The sequence below is a fragment of the Mustela nigripes genome, chromosome 3, assembly GCF_022355385.1.
Source record: "Mustela nigripes isolate SB6536 chromosome 3, MUSNIG.SB6536, whole genome shotgun sequence".
Classification (NCBI taxonomy): domain Eukaryota; kingdom Metazoa; phylum Chordata; class Mammalia; order Carnivora; family Mustelidae; genus Mustela; species Mustela nigripes.
Window position 1 is genome coordinate 122,287,944 of NC_081559.1, and position 18,861 is coordinate 122,306,804.

At 37.2% G+C, this 18,861-nt stretch overlaps 1 protein-coding gene across 1 annotated transcript in view; it reads left to right on the top strand.

The window, feature by feature from the left end:
- LOC132014534 (lipoxygenase homology domain-containing protein 1-like) overlaps positions 1-10,646 on the top strand; it is a 159,371-nt gene extending 148,725 nt beyond the window's left edge. The window contains 2 exon segments of the mRNA XM_059395506.1: positions 10,036-10,199; positions 10,527-10,646. Coding sequence (XP_059251489.1) covers positions 10,036-10,199; positions 10,527-10,646 — 284 coding nt within the window.
- The last annotated feature ends 8,215 nt before the right edge of the window (positions 10,647-18,861 follow it).

Consider the following 18,861-nt stretch of genomic DNA (forward strand, 5'->3'; position numbering starts at 1 on the left):
AAGTAGGCAGAGAGAGAGGAGGAAGCAGGTTCCCTGCTGAGCAGAGAGCCCGATTCGGGGCTTGATCCCAGGACCCTGGGATCATGACCTGAGCCGAAGGCAGAGGCTTCAACCCACTGAGCCACCCAGGCGCCCCTACCAAGGAGTTTGGTAGATACTTTTTTAGTGTATTGATTAAATAAAGTATTACAAAATGTTTTCTTATAATTAATCATTTATTTGATTTTAGTGTATTTTTATGGTCTCATGAAAATGTCTTTATTTTTTTATAGTACAAATGCCGGTTAATCACAGACCTTAGTTCATGGGACACTATCATTATTTGTCTGTGGATCGTTCTCTTTTATTTCATTTTTAAATTCTGAAGAATGTGATTTTTAATATTTCCTAGGATATGATTCTAGAAATACATTAGTAGTTTTATGCTTATATGAATAAGCTACTTTATGGTGTGGAAATATCCTTGGGAAGTTAAGTAGACTAATCTGATGAGGCAGTGTTACATTGTGGTTAAGAGTGTTGAAGAAAAAGACGTGATTTTGAAAGTACATAAAGCATATTTATGTAATTCACACCCTCTGTATAGCTGCAGTGGGAAGAAGGTAGACCAAGATGCTATTACCATTTAATGGTAGAAAGGAAAAGAAGGAATCAACTGAGTTCATTTAATTTCACTTTGAGGTGATTAACAATAAATATAATTATGTGCCATCATTAACTCTGTGTTTAATGAATTCTCACAACTATCTAAGACATGTTTCCTAAACTTGACACCTTATAAACATAAATATTTATAATTAATGTAGTTGAAATAATTTATCATAGTGAAACTGGATTTCTGAGTTAGACTGAACTTATTCATGGATAATATTCCTAATGTACATTGCTAGATTGAATTGTCCAACAATTATCAATGCCTTTTGTATAATGTTTATAGCTATATTTATTAGCTACAGCTAATGTATGTAGCCATTATGATAAGCTTTCTTTTAAATTCTAATAAACTTACAATTCTATAGTAATAAATAAATTAAATTACTTCTAATTCTAATGATTTTTCCACATAGTCCTTGAATGATCTGTGAAGGCAGCCATATTATATGTGAATAATGACAACTTTTCTTGTCCTAAGATGCTATCTAGGTCTGTGATGCAATGCGGAATAGAAGCAGTAATGGCAAACATTAATAGTGAACACATATAACATTTATTATGCAGGGTCTAAGTGTTTCAGCTTTATTTATTTATTTATTTTAAAAAGATTTTATTTATTTATTTGACAGAGAGAGATCACAAGTAGGCAGAGAGGCAGGCAGAGAGAGAGGAGGAAGCAGGCTCCCTGCTGAGCAGAGAGCCGGATGCGGGACTTTATCCCACAACCCCCACGACCCTGAGATCATGACCTAAGCTGAAGGCAGTGGCTTAACCCACTGAGCCACCCAGGCGCCCTAGATATATTTATTTAATCCTCACAATAACCCATGAGGTAGACAATATCATTATTCCATTGACAGATGATGAGACTGTAAGGACAAGATGAAAGGACAAGATTTTTTTTTTTTTTTTTTTTTTAACTCACATAAGGTTACACAGGTACACTGGTGGCAAATAGGAGATCTGGAATTTGAATCCAAATCCTCTGACTCCAGGGTCCTTATTGTTCTTTTTTTTTTTAATAGTTCAACAAATATTTATTGAACATATCCTATGAGTGGGATATTTTGCTAGGAAGGTATTGGGGATACAAAAATAATAAATGGGATCCCGCCTTGAAGTAGTACCTCCCCTTTGAGGAATGGAAGGGGGAGAACCCATTGAGGGACACTGCCAAGCACCGTACTTTACATGGATGATCTCATATATGATCTCATTTGACAGGTGAGGAAATGGAGGCTCAGAGAGAGGGGCTGTATGACTTTCTCTAGATCATTGCTGTCCAGTAGAATTTTCTAGATGATGGAGATAATCTGTGTTGTCCAGTAGGATAGCCACTATATATTTTTTTAAATTTTATTTTGTTCTTTAAAGGAACTTCTAACTATCCCTAGTCATTAGGGATGCATGTATATTTACATTATATTTACATATGTGTATATGTCATCTATGCCTTTGGACTTATTTTGTTGTATTGTTTCTCTAGATGATTAGGCTGTATTTTTAGATCTTTAGCTTTTAACCCTTTTCCAGATGCAAGTGAAAGGATGTTTTTAATTCTCTGGGGAATTATTATTATTGTTATTATCCTTAGTAATCTTTTTTCACCTAGAACTTTTGTGGAGACAAATCAGGTTTCTGTAAGATTACTTTTGCTGACGATTATATGGAGCCCAACCTTTCAATAAGGGTGGTGTAGACACTTTGGCTTACTTTAAAAGTCTCAGGTCCAGTTCCCAGACTTGTGTGTCCACAGCCTCCCATCTCTTGGCTGGGGGTGTTGACATTTATCACAAGCAAAACTTCAGCCTACCAGAGTGCTGACTACTCACCACTTCTGTGGATGGCCCCTCCATTACTATGATTATTATTACTATTAATATTTTGTTATTATTATTTGACAGTGGGGAATTTTTCTTCTTTCTTGGAAATGAAATAATGAACAAAAAGTTTGTTTTTGTTTTTCAATTTTCCCAGAATTTAGTGGTATTAGAGTGACAGGGCTTTAAAAATATCATCCCAAGAAACTGGCTCGAAGTATCCGAAACTTAAGTCAAACTGTTAGTAACTAAAAGAACAGGTATTAGAATTCAGCTATTAAGCATTATACAAACTTTCATTTTAAATGGTTGAGCTTCCTGCATGCTCTCAAGGGTTTCTGACTTGAGGGACTGTATAATTCTTGGAGTACTTACCTACTTATTTTTTTTTAATATTTTATTTATTTATTTGACAGACAGAGATCACAAGGAGGCAGAGAGGCAGGCAGAGAGAGAGGGAAAAGCAGGCTCCCCACAGAGCAGAGATCCCGATGAGGGGCTCGATCCCAGGACCGTGGGACCATGACCTGAGCCGAAGCAGAGGCTTTAACACACTGAGCCACCAACGTGCCCCAGGACTTACCTACTTATTTATAGGAAATGCCAACCCTTTGTAGCATGATTATTAGTAACTTGGTGAATAATCTGAGGGTAAATACTATTAGAATATTTTCTCTCTCCTCTCAATTCTACTTTCTATACATGTTTGCAGGTCTCACTACCTGTAGTATCTGATCTAGGATAGAAACTAGAATTTAATTATTGGATTCAACATAATTAACAATATAAACTTTTTTTTATAACATCACCATACATCCCAAATCAAGTGTAGATGGCTTTTAATTGCCTCCCGCTCTGATCATTTATGGCACATTGTTTTTGTAGTTGTATGGATAAAGAAGTGATCACCTACTCCTGGTTCAGAATCTTCTACCTGCTTGGTCAGTATTTCTTCCTGCATAGGAAGACATGTTGTGGGTACCTGGAAACCTGGGTGGGCCTGAGGGGCCAGTGTCCCAGATAAGTGCCCGTGATGTGTATAGCTGAGATGCCAGAGACACCATATCTAGGACCGCCTCACCAGTCCCAACACACGTTGCTTGAAACTTGATTAACAAATTCCAGTGTGGCTAAATGGGAAAAGAGAAGTCAATGTGGGGGCAAGTTTGGAAGCAGGAGGAAGAAGGTGAGCTCATGGAAATTCTCATCAGAGGCCAGATATTTGCTATGACTTGCTGTTTGACATGGGTCTGCCTGGAAGAGTTAGGTGAACTATAAGGGAAACATTGCAGTGCTTCTCATGCCCCCTGCTTGGCTTTGGCCTCCTTTTCTCCTGACAGTAAATGATCAGTGTTTGGGTAGTTATTTATGCTGTATTGATTCTAGACTGTTGGTTCATATATTTTCCTGACTGAAACAAAATACCCATAATTCAACATAGTAATTGAATATAATGTGTTGGATACTAAAACAACAATATGATCTCAGATCTTCAGAACATCCAACAGATAGGCAGACACATTGCCACAAAGAACCTTCTTTCAACCAATTTCTACTTGGAGATAATTCACAAAAAGCATTGTACATTTTGGGATGAAATAGGATTAATCAAATGACTCTTACTTGGTCTGGCAAAGTTTCTCAAGCTTGAGACTATTGACACTTTGGGCTGGATAATTTTATGCAGGGGGGAGTTGTCAAGTATACCATAGGATGTTTAGCAGCATCTCTGAACCAGTATGCACTAGATGCTGATAGCACTCAGCCACCAGTTGTGACCATGGAAAATGTCTTTAGTATTCACCAAATGTTTTCTGGGTGGAGAAATGACCCCAGTTGAGAACTGCTGACCTAGAGAATGGTGGTTCTGTTGGGAAAGGGGGCTGATGTGTTGGGATATGCAAGTCTGGAAAGGTAGATGTGGCAGACTGTATTTGGTAAAGTGCTGTAACTAAATTTCCTATCCTGTTTACTCTTCCAGAACCTTGGAAATTCCCCATCAAAAGGTGGAATGAACTTGGGCAGACTTTTGAGACTGCCTCAACTAATAGCATGGACAAAAGTTATTCATGTGGTGTTTCTGCCATATACTAGTAGGTCAAAAGATGTGACAGTGCTTCTGCCAGGCTCTCTCTCTGGGAATGTTTGTTCTTGGAGACCAGCTATCTTGCTACGGACAAACCCAGACAACATGCACAGGTCTAAATGGAGAGGTATAAAGGCTGTTGTCCCAAGTCCTACCTGAACTTTCAGCCAGCAGCCAGTACCAACTTGCCAGTCACAGGAGAGAGCAATCTTGAACATAGACCCTTCTGTCTGCTGTTGAACCACCCCTGCCAATGCTGTATGGAGCAGAGATGAACTTTCTCTGCCAAGTCTGTCTCAGATTGCAGATTCATTGGCCAAAGAATTCATTACTGCTGATGGAAACCATTCAGTTTTCAGATGGTTTGTTACACAGCAATAGATAACCACAGCAGTAGAGTTGGTAGAGAGTAGTTCATGTAGACTGCATATGTAGGTCAAGATTTGAATTTTGTAACTGAGGATCATGAGTTGCTCTCTTAATGATGCCAGTGATGTGGTTCTGAAAGTAAGTTTAGACCTAATAGGTTGCCTGGAAGCTAGAGCAAGAAGTACTTGAGAATTGTTAGCAAATATTCAAAGAGAGGCAAGCTAAGGTTTCTAGCTGTGGTAAGGAGGATGATCAGTAGAGTCATGGAGAGATTTAGCAGCAAGCATGAAGGATAAACTTGACAGAAACTTGGAATAAAGACAAGGCAGAAATACCACTGATGAGAATCTGGCATCCAGGTTGGGGATGGTCACAGGGAACATGGGGGACCCTGCAGGAGCCTGCCATTTAGCCACCATGCTACTCCCCTGTCAAGAATCAAGATTTGAAGTGGAGTTGAATATACTAAACAGAAAGACAGAGGATTCAGAGTAAACTGCAGTGATGAACCGTCGTCCTAACTTCACAGTGATATCTAACAAGCTCCAACATGCAGGGAGTCTACTGAGCATCCTGGCTAACAGTGCAGATCCTAAATCTAGAATGCACCACTTATTCACTGCTGGGCTTGGGGAAGTCACTGTATTTCTCTGTGCCTCAATTCTTTCTTAGAAAGTGGAGATGATAATAGAGACCATTAGAGATGCTGTGAGAATTCAGTAAATATAATATCTATAAAAAACTTAATCGGAGCTTGTAGACCTCACATACCCAGTCAGTGATAATGTTTAAACTTCATTTTCCCTTGTGATAGAAGATGTCAGGGTTTGGAGCATCCAACAGCAGCCCCACTGCAGCATTTGGCTGGAGCAGGCAGAATGCCCCATGGCCAAGAAGGGTCTCTATTGCTGCTGCTTCTCTATTCAGCCCTATTAACTGGGGTGTCATTTACCATGTCACACAGCAATAAATAATAAACAAAACCATAGATATGACATTTACCCGAAACCAATATCAATATAAAATATATAATAGATTCACTTCTGATAGTTTTTTATGCTTGTTTTCCAGACTTAAAATGGAGAAAATTGAGTATTGTTTGAAACCATTTTATTCCAGGAAGCGTAACTGTTTCTAATTCTGTATCAGATTTATCCTAACTCCTGTGGTAGTGAGCACATCATTTCTCTATTGCTTTGTATGTATAATAGGATTAATGATATTTGTCTCTTGAAAGAATAAAAATATTTGTAAAGTGCTGAAAAAAATTTTAAAAAATCTCATGATCCTCTTATGAGGTTGTATTTTGAAGGATTTGTGAGTTTATATAGATAGAATTGTTTGGAGATAAAATTATCAAAAATTAGGATAAAGTAATAATTTGTCTTGTGTATCTTTGCCAAATCTCACTAAAATATATTTGCATGCCCTTCAAAATTTGGGTGATACAAGGTCAATATTGTTTCTATTATTTTTGTGCTAATAACAAGACCAATTATGAGGCAAATAACAATGTCCTTGTCCTGTATACAAAAAATGACCTGAATGATGTACAATGAGAAGGATTTATTCTTTGTTGAGAAATAGAAATATATTATGCTAAGGCATTCTTAATGCCTTGAATATCCTTTCTAATACATGTAGTCTTTATTTTTCAAAATATTTCTTAATGGATCCCCAAACATTTTAGGACTCTATGCCAAGTATTGTACTAGATCCTATGGATACAGAGACTATAAGACAAAAACTTGCCCTTTGAGGGGCTTAGAGTCTGGCTGGGTAGATAGGGGTAGGAGGGCCAGAGAGATGGAACTTTTTTGTATATCACAGGGTTGAAGTGTGCACAGGTCCAACATCGCTATGGAGAGAAGGGTTCATTCTAGTTACTGGAAAGGGTGCCTGGAAATGCTTCTTGGAGGAAGTGACTTTCAGGCAAGACCCTGGATGTAGGAAAAGGCCCTTCAAGATAGCTAAAGGACGGTGTGTGAGCAGCAGCATGAGAGAGATTTCAGAGGAGTCAGAGGATGCTTTGTAAGGGTGCAGGGGATACCAAAATGTTATGAACAGAGCTGAGGTAAGTATTTGACAGGCACAGCAATCTATTAGCAATGTTAAAATATTGCCATAAATAGAAAGTTGGAGAAAGTTTTACTTGTTCTGACCTCTCTCAAGGAACAGAGGGAAAGTGGGTAGAATTCATCACCTAGAGTTTGGGGGAGACTCCCAGGGGTTTGTGAGAGGGTGGATCTGGTTAACTTTAGGGCTTTTGTTCCACTGAGTTGCAGGCAGCTCTCCTCTATCCTTCCTTGCCACCTGCTCAACCTCTCCACCAAGTTAGAGCCAAGCACATGCTTCATGATGCATGGTGGTATCGTTCTTCTTAGGCTGTCTCAGTCTACCTGTGATTGTAATTGGAGCAGTGCGAGTTTGCAGTCTGCAGAGGGGCATTAAGTCTTGTCACTCTCACTGCATCGTATTGTGTCCTGCTCTGTTAAGGTAAGTGTCATGGGGATATGTTTACTATCTGGTGCATGATCAGGGAAAACATGCCTGTTCCATAGTTTTTAATGTGCTTTGAGGAGTTTTTCCCTCAGTATGTTGAACTGACAATTACTTGGTCAGAGCTTAATTTACATGCATCCTCCTTAACATTTCTTTGAGTATTCAGTGAGCAGTTGCCAAGTAACTGAAAATATGTCTAGATACAGATGTTTCTCTATTCTACAAAGGGTCAATTTTCTGAGCTATAAAGGCAAATGTGTATAACCCCTGTAACAAAATACACAAAATGGGTAAAGATAAATTGTTAAGATCTAAGGAAGAGTTCTTGAACTTCATAGCTATAGGGATTTTGCTCACCAAAATAACTCACTCATGCCTTCCTAAAAATAAACCTCCAACTAATAAGAAAACCTTGCAAAGGAAACAGTTAACAGTAAACCTGTGATCTATTTTTTCCCCTTTTCCTAGGAAATGAAGGAGATGCCTCAGTCAAATCCCCCTGCCTACATGCTAAGAATAAAACCTCCTGGTAGAAACACTAATGGTATTTATAAGTGAAAGATAACAGAAACCTCTTACCTGTGAAATGCTTTCATCAGCTTTTCCAGTTTTCCTTTGCTTTATAAGAAACCACCCCAAAACTTAGTGGCTCAGAACAGTAATTGATTCCTATCTTTCACCTTTCAGTGGGTCGATGTGGCTCAGCCAGGTGATTCTTGCTTGAAAACTTCCGTGACTTTAGTCTGATTGTACTTCATTTGCACAGAAGTTAAATGATCACATTTTAAAAGTATATTATAGGGAATACTGAAATAGTTAATTTTTTCCCCAGTGCTAGTAAAGAAAATCATGCTGAGAATAACAACAATTTAAAAAATCACCACAAAAGACATTTCATTGGTTATTCCATCTTTAAATTTCATGTTGTGGTGACATGGCAATTTCAAAAGGGGAGAACATAAGAATATTATATAAATCAATGTCTCATTGCTATTTGTTGATGTTGTAGTAAACAAGATATGCAAACTCATTTGTGTCCCTCTTCCCATGCTATTATGGTACAAAACCCCAGATGGCAGGGGAAGGAGATAAAGAGGAGATAGGAGAGAAGACCTAAAAACAGGAAATGAGATACTTCAACTTGTTGAATTATGCATCAAGGCACAGGTGGAAGGCTTTCTATAAGAATTGATACCATGGTAGGATTCTCATGGGATTATAGTTTGAAATTTTTTTATTTTCTAATTTTCTCACTGAAAATGAACTGAAATTCCTCAAAGTAAACTTGCTACAAGGTGGAAATCGCAGAGTGCACCCCTGTGAGTTATATCCCTCCCTTGACATTTTGGTACTGGGGCTTAAGTTCCATCTTTAGTAACAAATGTAGCATTATGCAAAATCTACCTGATGCAAGTTTTATCAAACTGATTAGAGACGTTCCTATGATCTTTGTGGATGGACTGGGGACCAGGGAGAGTGGTGTAATGTACTAAAAACAAAGACAACCTCTGAGTGGAGGACTTACTGAGAACTCAGAGATCTAAAATGGTGGTAGGACTTCATCCCCTTTTGAAAATGTAATGAATACTCAAAAGTATACACATACTGCGGTGGCTTTGACAATAATAATAGACATCTTTAAATTGCCCTTGCAATCCAGGGATCAGTTATAATGAGTAGAGAGTTCTAGCAGACAGGACTCTATCCTTTGTTACTCTAGACTGTGTGGTGTCGGGTCACACTGAGAGGGTTCACTGCTTTGGAGTTGATGGTGCCATTTTCCAAAGTGCACCAAATGATTAAATAAATGCTATCTCTATTTGTTTTTCCAACTAAACTAATCAGGAACAAGTTGTAGGTCTTCTTAAAAAATATTTTCTGTCATGCTCTGTCTCAGCCTTTCTGTGGTTTTAACGTTGCCATGGCAGGAAGTTCAATGATCCAATCTGCTTACACGGCACATGGTCTTCCTCTGTTTCAAACACCAATTTTCTTCATCTCCCCCATTCCAAACCCTCTCAGTTTTGCTAGGCCCTTCATGCAATATTTTACTCCTTACTTGTTGGTTCGTTCCAACATTTAGGGGACACTAGAAATTTTTTTTTTAAATAAATTTTTAGCTCTTTTTGCTTTGTCTTTAGGTTTTCCACATCCTTGCCATGATTTTGCTGGGATCACCAAACTTTATCAGCCCCAGCTTTGCAAGGCTCTTCCCTAGTACAGATAATGTCTTAATGTCAGCTTATCAATATGCCTGTCATTAGTTCCCACCTAAAGATTTGACAGTGATGCTGAATAAACTACTAAATCTTCCACCCAATTACCAATGCTAAATGCTTCCCTTTCAGTGTTTCTCCCCAAAATATCTGCAATCTTAAAAAGCTTACTGGTTATTTCCTTGTAATTAAAATAAACTATTATTTCCAAGACTTTTCCACATGCTGGCTTCCAAAAGGGAGTCCATGATTAGCAGTTATTTTAATACTTCTTGATTTCACTAATTATTCATTTCATAACTAAGTGGATTAGGTAGAATCCCTCATTTCCTAATATTAATATGGTTTTCTTCCACATTTTTGTATTAATTTCCTTTTTCCTTTGCAGAAGGAGATTGGAAGGTGACCATTGTCACTGGGGATCTTGAAAATGCTGGCACTACAGCAACAGTATCTCTTTATGTCTATGGAGAAGCAACATGTTCAGGTCCTATTATTTTGGGATCTGGAAAATACCAGCTGTTTAGCCCTAACAGTGCAGATATATTCAAGGTAAAATTGATATGCTATAACTTGCTTGTTAAGATATATTTTGATTTACATTCCCTAAGATGAAATAGAAAATCTTTGTTTTGATGTTGTATTTGCATTACATTCTCTTGGTAGACATGAAATCTTTTATCCTAAGGGGTAATAGGAGTAAAGAGGTAAACAGGAGTAATAACAGGAATAAAAGATTTTAAATTTTTGCCACATTTTTTAAAACATAAATGTCATAAAGTATACAAACTTTAGAAAATTAAAAAAATAAGAGTGGAAAACTTTACTCCTAATCCTGCCATCAAACCAAATATTTCCACTGTTGAATATCTTTTCTAGTTCTTATCCATATCCGTGGAGTATGATGCTATGATAGAAAGGTGGGGCAGCCTAATGGCTAAGACATGGTCTGAGGAGGCAGATGGCCAAGATTCAAACGTTGACTTTACCGCTTACTAGCATGGTGACCTTGACAACCACTCTACAATGCTTACCTCAAGGGGTTAACATGAAGCTTAAATGAATTAATGTATATAAAGTATTTATTGGAATGCCTGAAAAACTCAATAAATGTTTGCTGTTACGACTGTAGTACATAAGGAATTCTGCAACCCCTTATTTATGCAAGGAGCTACACAGTCCAAACTATAATCTTTATTGATTAAATATTGAATATATGAAATTAACCATATGCTACAGTTGTTGTTACTATTGGACATTTAAATGACTTCTAGGTTTTCACTTGTAAATAATGGCATAATGAATGTGTTTTTGATTCAGTTTCTTCTTTTTTTTTTTTTCCTAAACAATGCTATCTAATTCCTTATGATGAATTCTGAGTGATAGGATTACTCTTGATGCATTCTGACAAAGCGCTTTGTAAAAATGTCTAGTTTATAGCACAGTGCCTAGCAGGACATAGTAAGCAACTGGTAAATTTTAGTTGTTATTAAATCATTACTACACATCCCAAATCATGGTATATATTTATGCCATACATAGTGTTTAGTTCTTTCTTTATTTTTTTTTTAAGATTTTATTCATTTATTTGACAGAGATCACAAGTAGACAAAGAGGCAGACAGAGAGAGGAAAGGAAGCAGGCTCCCTGCTGGGCAGAGAGCCGTATGTGGGGCTCAATCCCAGGATTCTGGGATCAGAACCCGAGCCGAAGGCAGAGGTCCCAACACACTGAGCCACCCAGGTGCCCCTGTTTAGTTCTTTTAATTAAGATTTCTTGGACATCTTTGCAACTTACAGTATGTGACTGTGGATCTAAGGAGGTTATCTTCACTTTTCCCCTTTTTGTTAAGAGAGTTTTATTGAGATATGATTAATATACCATAACATCCATCAATCTAATGTGTAGAATTCATGATTTTAGTATATTCATAGAGTTGTGCAACTATCACCACACTGAAATTTTAGAATATTTCATCACCCCAAAAAGAAAGCCTAGACCCACTAGCAGCAACTCTCCAACCTCATATTCTCTAACCTTAGGAAACCAGTTACCTATCCATTAGTATCCAGTATTATTATCACTATCTATCCAAATTCCATTGTATGAATATATCACATTTTATTTATCCATTCATCAGTTGATGGACACTTGGATTATTTCTACTTTTAGTTATTAATGTGGATAATTATTATGAATAATGCTGCTATGAACATCCATGTAAAAGTTTTTCTGTGGATATATTTTATACAATTCACTATTGAACAACACTGGTTTGAACTGTGCAGATCCACCTATATGTGGATTTTTTTCAGTACAGTACTATAAATGTGTTTTCTCTCCCTTGTGATATTCTTTTTTTTTTTTTTTAAGATTTTATTTATTTGACATACAGAGATCACAAGTAGGCAGAGAGGCAGGCAGAGAGAGAGAGGAGGAAGCAGGCTCCTCACCGAGCAGAGAGCCCGATGTGGGACTTGATCCCAGGACCCTGAGATCATGACCCAAGCCGAAGGCAGCGGCTTAACCCACTGAGCCACCCAGGTGCCCCCCTTGTGATATTCTTAATAACATTTTCTCTATTTACTTTATTATAAGAATATAGTATATAATACATATACAAAATATGTGTTATTAACTGTTTATGTTATCATTTAAGGCTTCTGGTCAATGGTAAGTTATTAATAGTTAAGTGTTTGAGGAAGTCAATCTGTTACATGCAGATATTCCACTGTGTGGGAGGTTGGCATCCATAACCCCGGCATTGTTCAAGGGTCAACTGTAATTTCTTTAAGATAGGTACTTTAGGAATAGAATTACTGTATCATGTGGTAGTAACTCAATGTTTAACATTTTAAGAAAGTGACAAAGTTTTTCAGAGTGGCTGACCACTTTTATATTCTCACCAGCAATATATGAGGGTTTCTGTTTTTCTACCAACAGAAATTTGTTGTCTATCTTTTTTTTTTTAAAGATTTTATTTATTTATTTGACAGACAAAGATCACAAGTAGGCAGAGAGGCAGGCAGAAAGAGAGGGGGAAGCAGGCTGTCTGCCAAGCAGAGAGCCTGATGTGGGGCTCAATCCCAGGACCCTGGGACTGTGACCTGAGCCGAAGACAGAGGCTTTAACCCCATGAGCCACCCAGGTGCCCCTGTTGTCTATCTTTTGATTCTAGCTATCCTAGTGGATATGATGTCTCATTGTAGTTTTGATATATATCTCCCTAATGACTAATTATGTTGAGTATCTTTTCATGTGCTTGTTAGACATTTCTGTTTCTTCTGTGGAGAAATGTCCATTCAAATCCTTTGCTCATTTTATTTGGATTATTTATCCCTTTCTAATTAGTTTAAGAGTTCTTTATATATTCTGGATGTGATGCTCATATTACATATATGACTTGTAAATATATTCTCTCATTTTGTGAGCTCTCTTTTAACTTTCTTGGTGGTATGGATTTAAATTACTTCCGGTGTCCTTTTAATTCAGCCTGAAGGATTCCTTTTAGTATTTCCTGTAAGGTAGTTCTGCTAATGATGCATTCTCTCAATTTTTCTTTTCCTGGGAGTGTCTTAATTTGCAAATCCAATTCCTTGTTGACAATTTTTTCTTTCAGCTCTTTGAAAATGTCATCTTACTGCTTTCTGACCTTCATGATTTCTGATGAGAAGTCAGCTGTTAATTTTATTGTATATGATGAGTTGTTTTCTTTTGCTCTTTTCAAGATTTTCTCCTTGTTTTGGCTTTCAGTAGTTTGACTATGTTGTATCAGGATGTAAACTACTTTCCCGTTGGTTTTTACAGCTACCATGGTTGTAAGTATGCTGGTTTTTAAGGATGTTGTAGAACTGGGGAGAGAAAAAATGGAAGTAGATCAAAATACAATACATAAACCCTTCTGTTCTTACCAAGGCTCATAATTTTCATTTGAATGAATGCTTTTCAGATTGTTGAAGATCTTCAATTAATTTCCAGAGTTCTTGAAAATTTGATTTTAACAATCAAATTTTATGGAGAACCTAATGAATCATTCCAGAAGTTCTGTGATATCCCTTTTTTTCTTTATCATATTTTGTTCTATTTTATTGAAATTTCTATTCCTCTATGACATCTTCTATTTGTGGATGTGATTTTTATTATCAGCTATAGAGAAGTAGGATCTAGCCCAATGTAAATGTGACCTTGAGCCTATAATATGTCATGTGATTAAATCCATGAAACTTAAGAGCCACCAGCCAAGTGGTGTTATGACATTGGGTATCTCATTATTGTCAGGACAGTAAAAACCTTTCATTTATATAACAGGTTCATGTTGTATGTGGCGATGTGGGACAGCTGTAATGTTTTCTTGATGCAATCATAGGTCTTGAAGGAGAACTTGATGATAGGTGTACAGAGAGTAGAGGATTCCAGCATCAAAAAAGGGCTTGCAGGGGCACCTGGGTGGCTCAGTGGGTTAAGCCTCTGCCTTCGGCTCAGGTCATGATCCCAGGGTCCTGGGATCGAGCCCCGCATTGGGCTCTCCGCTCAGCGGGGAGCCTGCTTCCCCCTCCTCTCTGCCTGCCTTTCTGCATACTTGTGATCTCTTTCTCACTCTGTCAAATAAATAAATAAAATTAAAAAAAAAAAAAGGGCTTGCAAAGTGATGTCAGGCTTTATAGTAAAAACTCCAGAAACTCCAGTAAAAGACTCTAGAGACTATGGAGTCAGCCTTGTAGGAGCAACTGGAATGTCATGGGTAACCAGGCTGAAGGAAATGATTCATCCCCCCAAATGACCAAAACAAAAATCAGAGCAGCGTCTGTTATAGCAGGAAGTTTGAAGAATACAGGCAGAGAAGAATTCCTAGACCACAGGGGCTGGACCTTGTTTAGTTGCTAATTCTTGAATCTTGACTGATATAGATGAGACACTCATGGGTATCTGTTGAAAGTATGAGAATTTAATAAAAATGATTCTGGTGACATTTGTTTAATATTTGCTTCTTTCTCTTGGGGCGTTCATTGTTGATTTTCCCTTGTGATCATTTATACCTTGGAGGCATCATAAAGGTATCCTATGTATCTTATACGGTTATTATTCACTTGTAAACCTGCCTGGAGACTTAGCTGAGCTTTATATTGCATTTTTGCAAATTGAAACACTAAATAGTACTCTCTGTTGCTTGGGAATGTTGGTAGCTAAGGCCTTCACTCTTAGAAAGTAGTTTCCTGCTTCTAGTTTACTATTGCATGAAGTCAATTCATTTTGTAGATGAATAAGTTTAATATTTATTATGAACTCATAGGGCACTTGCACAACCATTTGAAAATCCCTTATGTTCCTAGAATAGAAAGTATAATACATTTTTGCTTTTTTAGAACAATTTATATCAGCAGGAATCAGAAGACCTATATTTGAGCTCCAATTCTGACCTTTACTGTCTAAGGAAATATGGATAATTCACTTGATATTTATAAGCTTGAATTTCCTCCTTTGTAAAATGGGTACAATAATACCTTATAATGTTATTGAATAGATTGAAAGAGTTAAAAAATTAAAAGGCTTAATAGAAACACTTGTCTTTATACTCCAGAGGCAGACTCTTGTGTTCCTGCCCACAAATTGAGGTTGTTTTCCTGATGGGGTAGGATTTAAGAAAATTTTTCAGATGAATGAGGGCAAGAAGGCAGCTTGGCAGATGGTGGGTGGGTGGCTATTGCTGGCATGGGAGGGTGTGCGTAGAAACATGTCTGGAGGCTGGAGTAGGAGGAAGAAGGAGAGGGAGCCAACACTAGGTTGGCTAGGCTAGAGTAAGGCAGTGAGTCTATAAGGAATAACAGGAACGTTTATCTTGGGCCTTTTCAGTGTTGAAAGGTTAGATGTTCATGTGGAGCTACAAATTATTAGCCATTAGCTAAGTGGATGCCAACATGTCATTTTGATTTTGGCACAGCTTTGGATTTCTTTCTTCTTTGTATTTTTCTATACCTTTCTCTCCCCTTCCTCTCCATCCTCCCCGCCACCCCCCCTCCCTTGCTCTCTCATTCTCTCTCTCCCTGTTTCTTTGTTTCTTTAGGTGGACTTGAAATTTGGAGTTTGGTAATATTTCATATTGACTCCGTTTGGCAGTTTAGGAATTGCCACCTTATGCAGTGCCCTGATGACATAATTGACTTTCCTATAGGTGACAGGTCCTAAAACAATTTTAACTCGATCTTTTTCCTCAAATAGTTGAAGTATTTTATAATGACATCTACATTTGGAACACCCAATTTTCACATGTGAATTCTTATCCAAAAGAACCAGTAGAGTTGCTTAAATATAGGATAAACTACAGAAACCAAAACCTCAATACAGAATAAACTACAGAAAGCAGATAACTTTTCAGAAGGAGCAAATTTTCTTAGAAAGGCTAAGTATTCAAACAAAATGATAGTTGGTTTCAGATAGCAATCATTACTTATTTATTGGAGGATTACCAGGCATAGCCCACTCCTTAGAAGCCAAAAACATTTGTGGGCAGAAAAGTAAAAGGATGTTTGCTAATGTCTACTCTGAGTTAGATGTTAGATAGTTAGCTGAAACAAGAGAGAAAGATCCCTTTCTCTTATCCCTCTCTCTTGACTGGGTGAAATTCTTTTTTGCAAAGATCAACACTCCTGTAGTTCTGATCACAACCTCTTCCGTTTTCCAAGATTGAGTTCCATCAGCTGTCTTCAGTCTTCCTTGAATCTCCAGATGACTCTAGTTAATCCCTGCCTTCAGTCTATCAAACAGGCTTATGTCCTTCTTATTCTAAGAAATAATCTGCTCTTAAATTACTGACCTTACTCTTTCTCTTCTTTGCAGATTTTAAGAAAAATGCTGATTTATCCTTATTGCTTCTCCTCTTTTTCTTCCCATTCTTTCCAGTCTCTTATAGTTTGGAATTTTCACCCACCACTCTTTATAGGCCATGTTTTCTAGGATCAGCAGCAAAGTCCTAATTATCCCCCCAGTTATTATTCTGGGTTTCTGGTCAAGCAAATATTGGGTAGGTGGGTAGGTAATGTCATGATAGCTGTGGGTGCTGGGATCAGATCTCCTGGTCAGTGACCAAGAAATATTCTATTTAGAGTCTCAGAGGGAGCGTGGGCTTGCTAACACCTCGATTTCAGACTCTAGCTTCCATAATGGTGAAATAATACATTTCTGTTGTTCTTAGCCACCCAGATTGTGGTACTTTGCTACAGAAGCCCTAGAAAGCTAAAACAGTGAAGAGCAGTCAGACGCTTCACAAGGGTGGTGGGTGAAATGGAAAGAAGATGATGAATTCACCAACAAGGAAGATGTGAGTGTCTTTTAAGAGAGCTGTTTCAGTGATCTCCCTGAGAAAGATTACGGGGAAGTAAAGGAGTCTGTCATGGTGTGTAGAGAAATGGGGGCTCTAGATACAGAGCCACTTTCCCCGTAAGTTTATTAGGTGAAGAGAGAAATAGGTGTTTTAATAGAGGATGGCACAGGATAAAGAATAGGACTCTTCAAAAACAGAACTGTCCATTTTGAGTGGGAAGGAGAAGACAATAGAGAGCCCTTTTTGTACGTAAGATAGCTGAAGAAAATGGGTGTAAGCTTTATAGTCAGATCCCTAAAAAGATCAGGGAATCTATAATTTATCTACTAGCAAGAACATTGTTGGAAGAATAGCCTTTATAAAGAGGGAGGACACCACTAGTCTTTGAGACTAGACACTAGGATAAGAAATAAATATAATAAGGAATATTAAGATAGAAATAAAGTATAACCAGTTTAGCTCCAACACTTGTTTTGCAAATGTGAATTTGTTCCAACATGATTGATATATTAAGGAAAATTTTGAGTATGATCAGAATTTCATATTTGCTTACTATGTGCATTTCATCCACAAGAAATAGCAGGTGAATGCAATGCAGTAAATTCTACCCAGCCCAACCAGGTCACATAGGACTATAAAAACCACACCTACACACTTGAAACATACCAGCTATCTCGGTTCAATGTGTGTGTGTGTGTGTGTGTGTGTGTGTTATAAGTAAGTCACATCTGTCCACATCTGGTGTTAAAAATTGCCTTCCAATTTCCAATAACCCTTCTACTACTTGGCAAAAACTCATAAGCTGCAATTCTTTCCACATCTCTTCCACAAGTAAACTTGATATTCAGTGCTACATTTATTGTGGTATTTATGAATTTCTTAACCATCAGCATGTGTAAAATTTGCTACCATTTTTGTTAGGTTTCTATCTTTTTTTTACACCACTGATAAAGCTTTTGATTGTTGTTTCCCAACCTCCCTCTTTCCTACAAATCTTGTGGTTTTTATTACACAATTTTGTGTTATGGGGATTTTTTAAAAAAAGAAACTGAAATTGCATTTTGCATTTTTAAAAATATTATTAGGGCTATTATCCATTTGTTAGCTCCAATTTTTAATTTTTTTAAATACTAGTATAATTTCTTAAAATACTAGTATAATTAATATATAATGTTATATTAGTTTAAAGTGCACAATATAATGAATGACAAGATGTCATTCTTTTTTTTGTGGTTCAATAATATTCCATTGTTTTGTTCCCTGGAATTTTATTATTGAAAGAGTCACAAATTATATCATGCAAATTAGGCCAGTTAGTAAATTAAGTTTATAGCTCAAGTGATTTTGGGCATAAAGACAATAGAGGAGGAAGATCATCATGCTCACATGCTTTATTTTGGGGGCATTAGAATTCTTACTGCATATTGAGTTGCATGAATTTGAAGTGATTTATGTTCAGAATATTCTATTTATTTATTTATTTATTTGTTTGTTTAGAGTTTATTTATTTATTTGAAAGAGAGAGACACAGCAAGAGAGGGAATACAAGCAGGGGGAGGGGGAGAGGGAGAAGCAGGCTTCCCGCTGATCAGGGAGCCTGATGCTGTGTTCGGTCCCAGGATCCCAGGATCATGACCTGAGCTGAAGACAGATGCTTAACAACTGAGCCACCAAAGCACCCTTGTTTTTAGAATATTTTAATCATCAAAAATAATATAGAAAACATTCTTCATCTTTTTGGTTTTCACTTCAGGGAGTAAAAGTAAATTATAAAGTTGTTCTTATCCTGGTTTCACATTATCACATATACTTGGATATCTAATTTGGTTTCTATTTTTATCCTCATGTTCTTTTAAAATATACAGTCTTATCTTATATAGTATTTTGTGTCTCTCT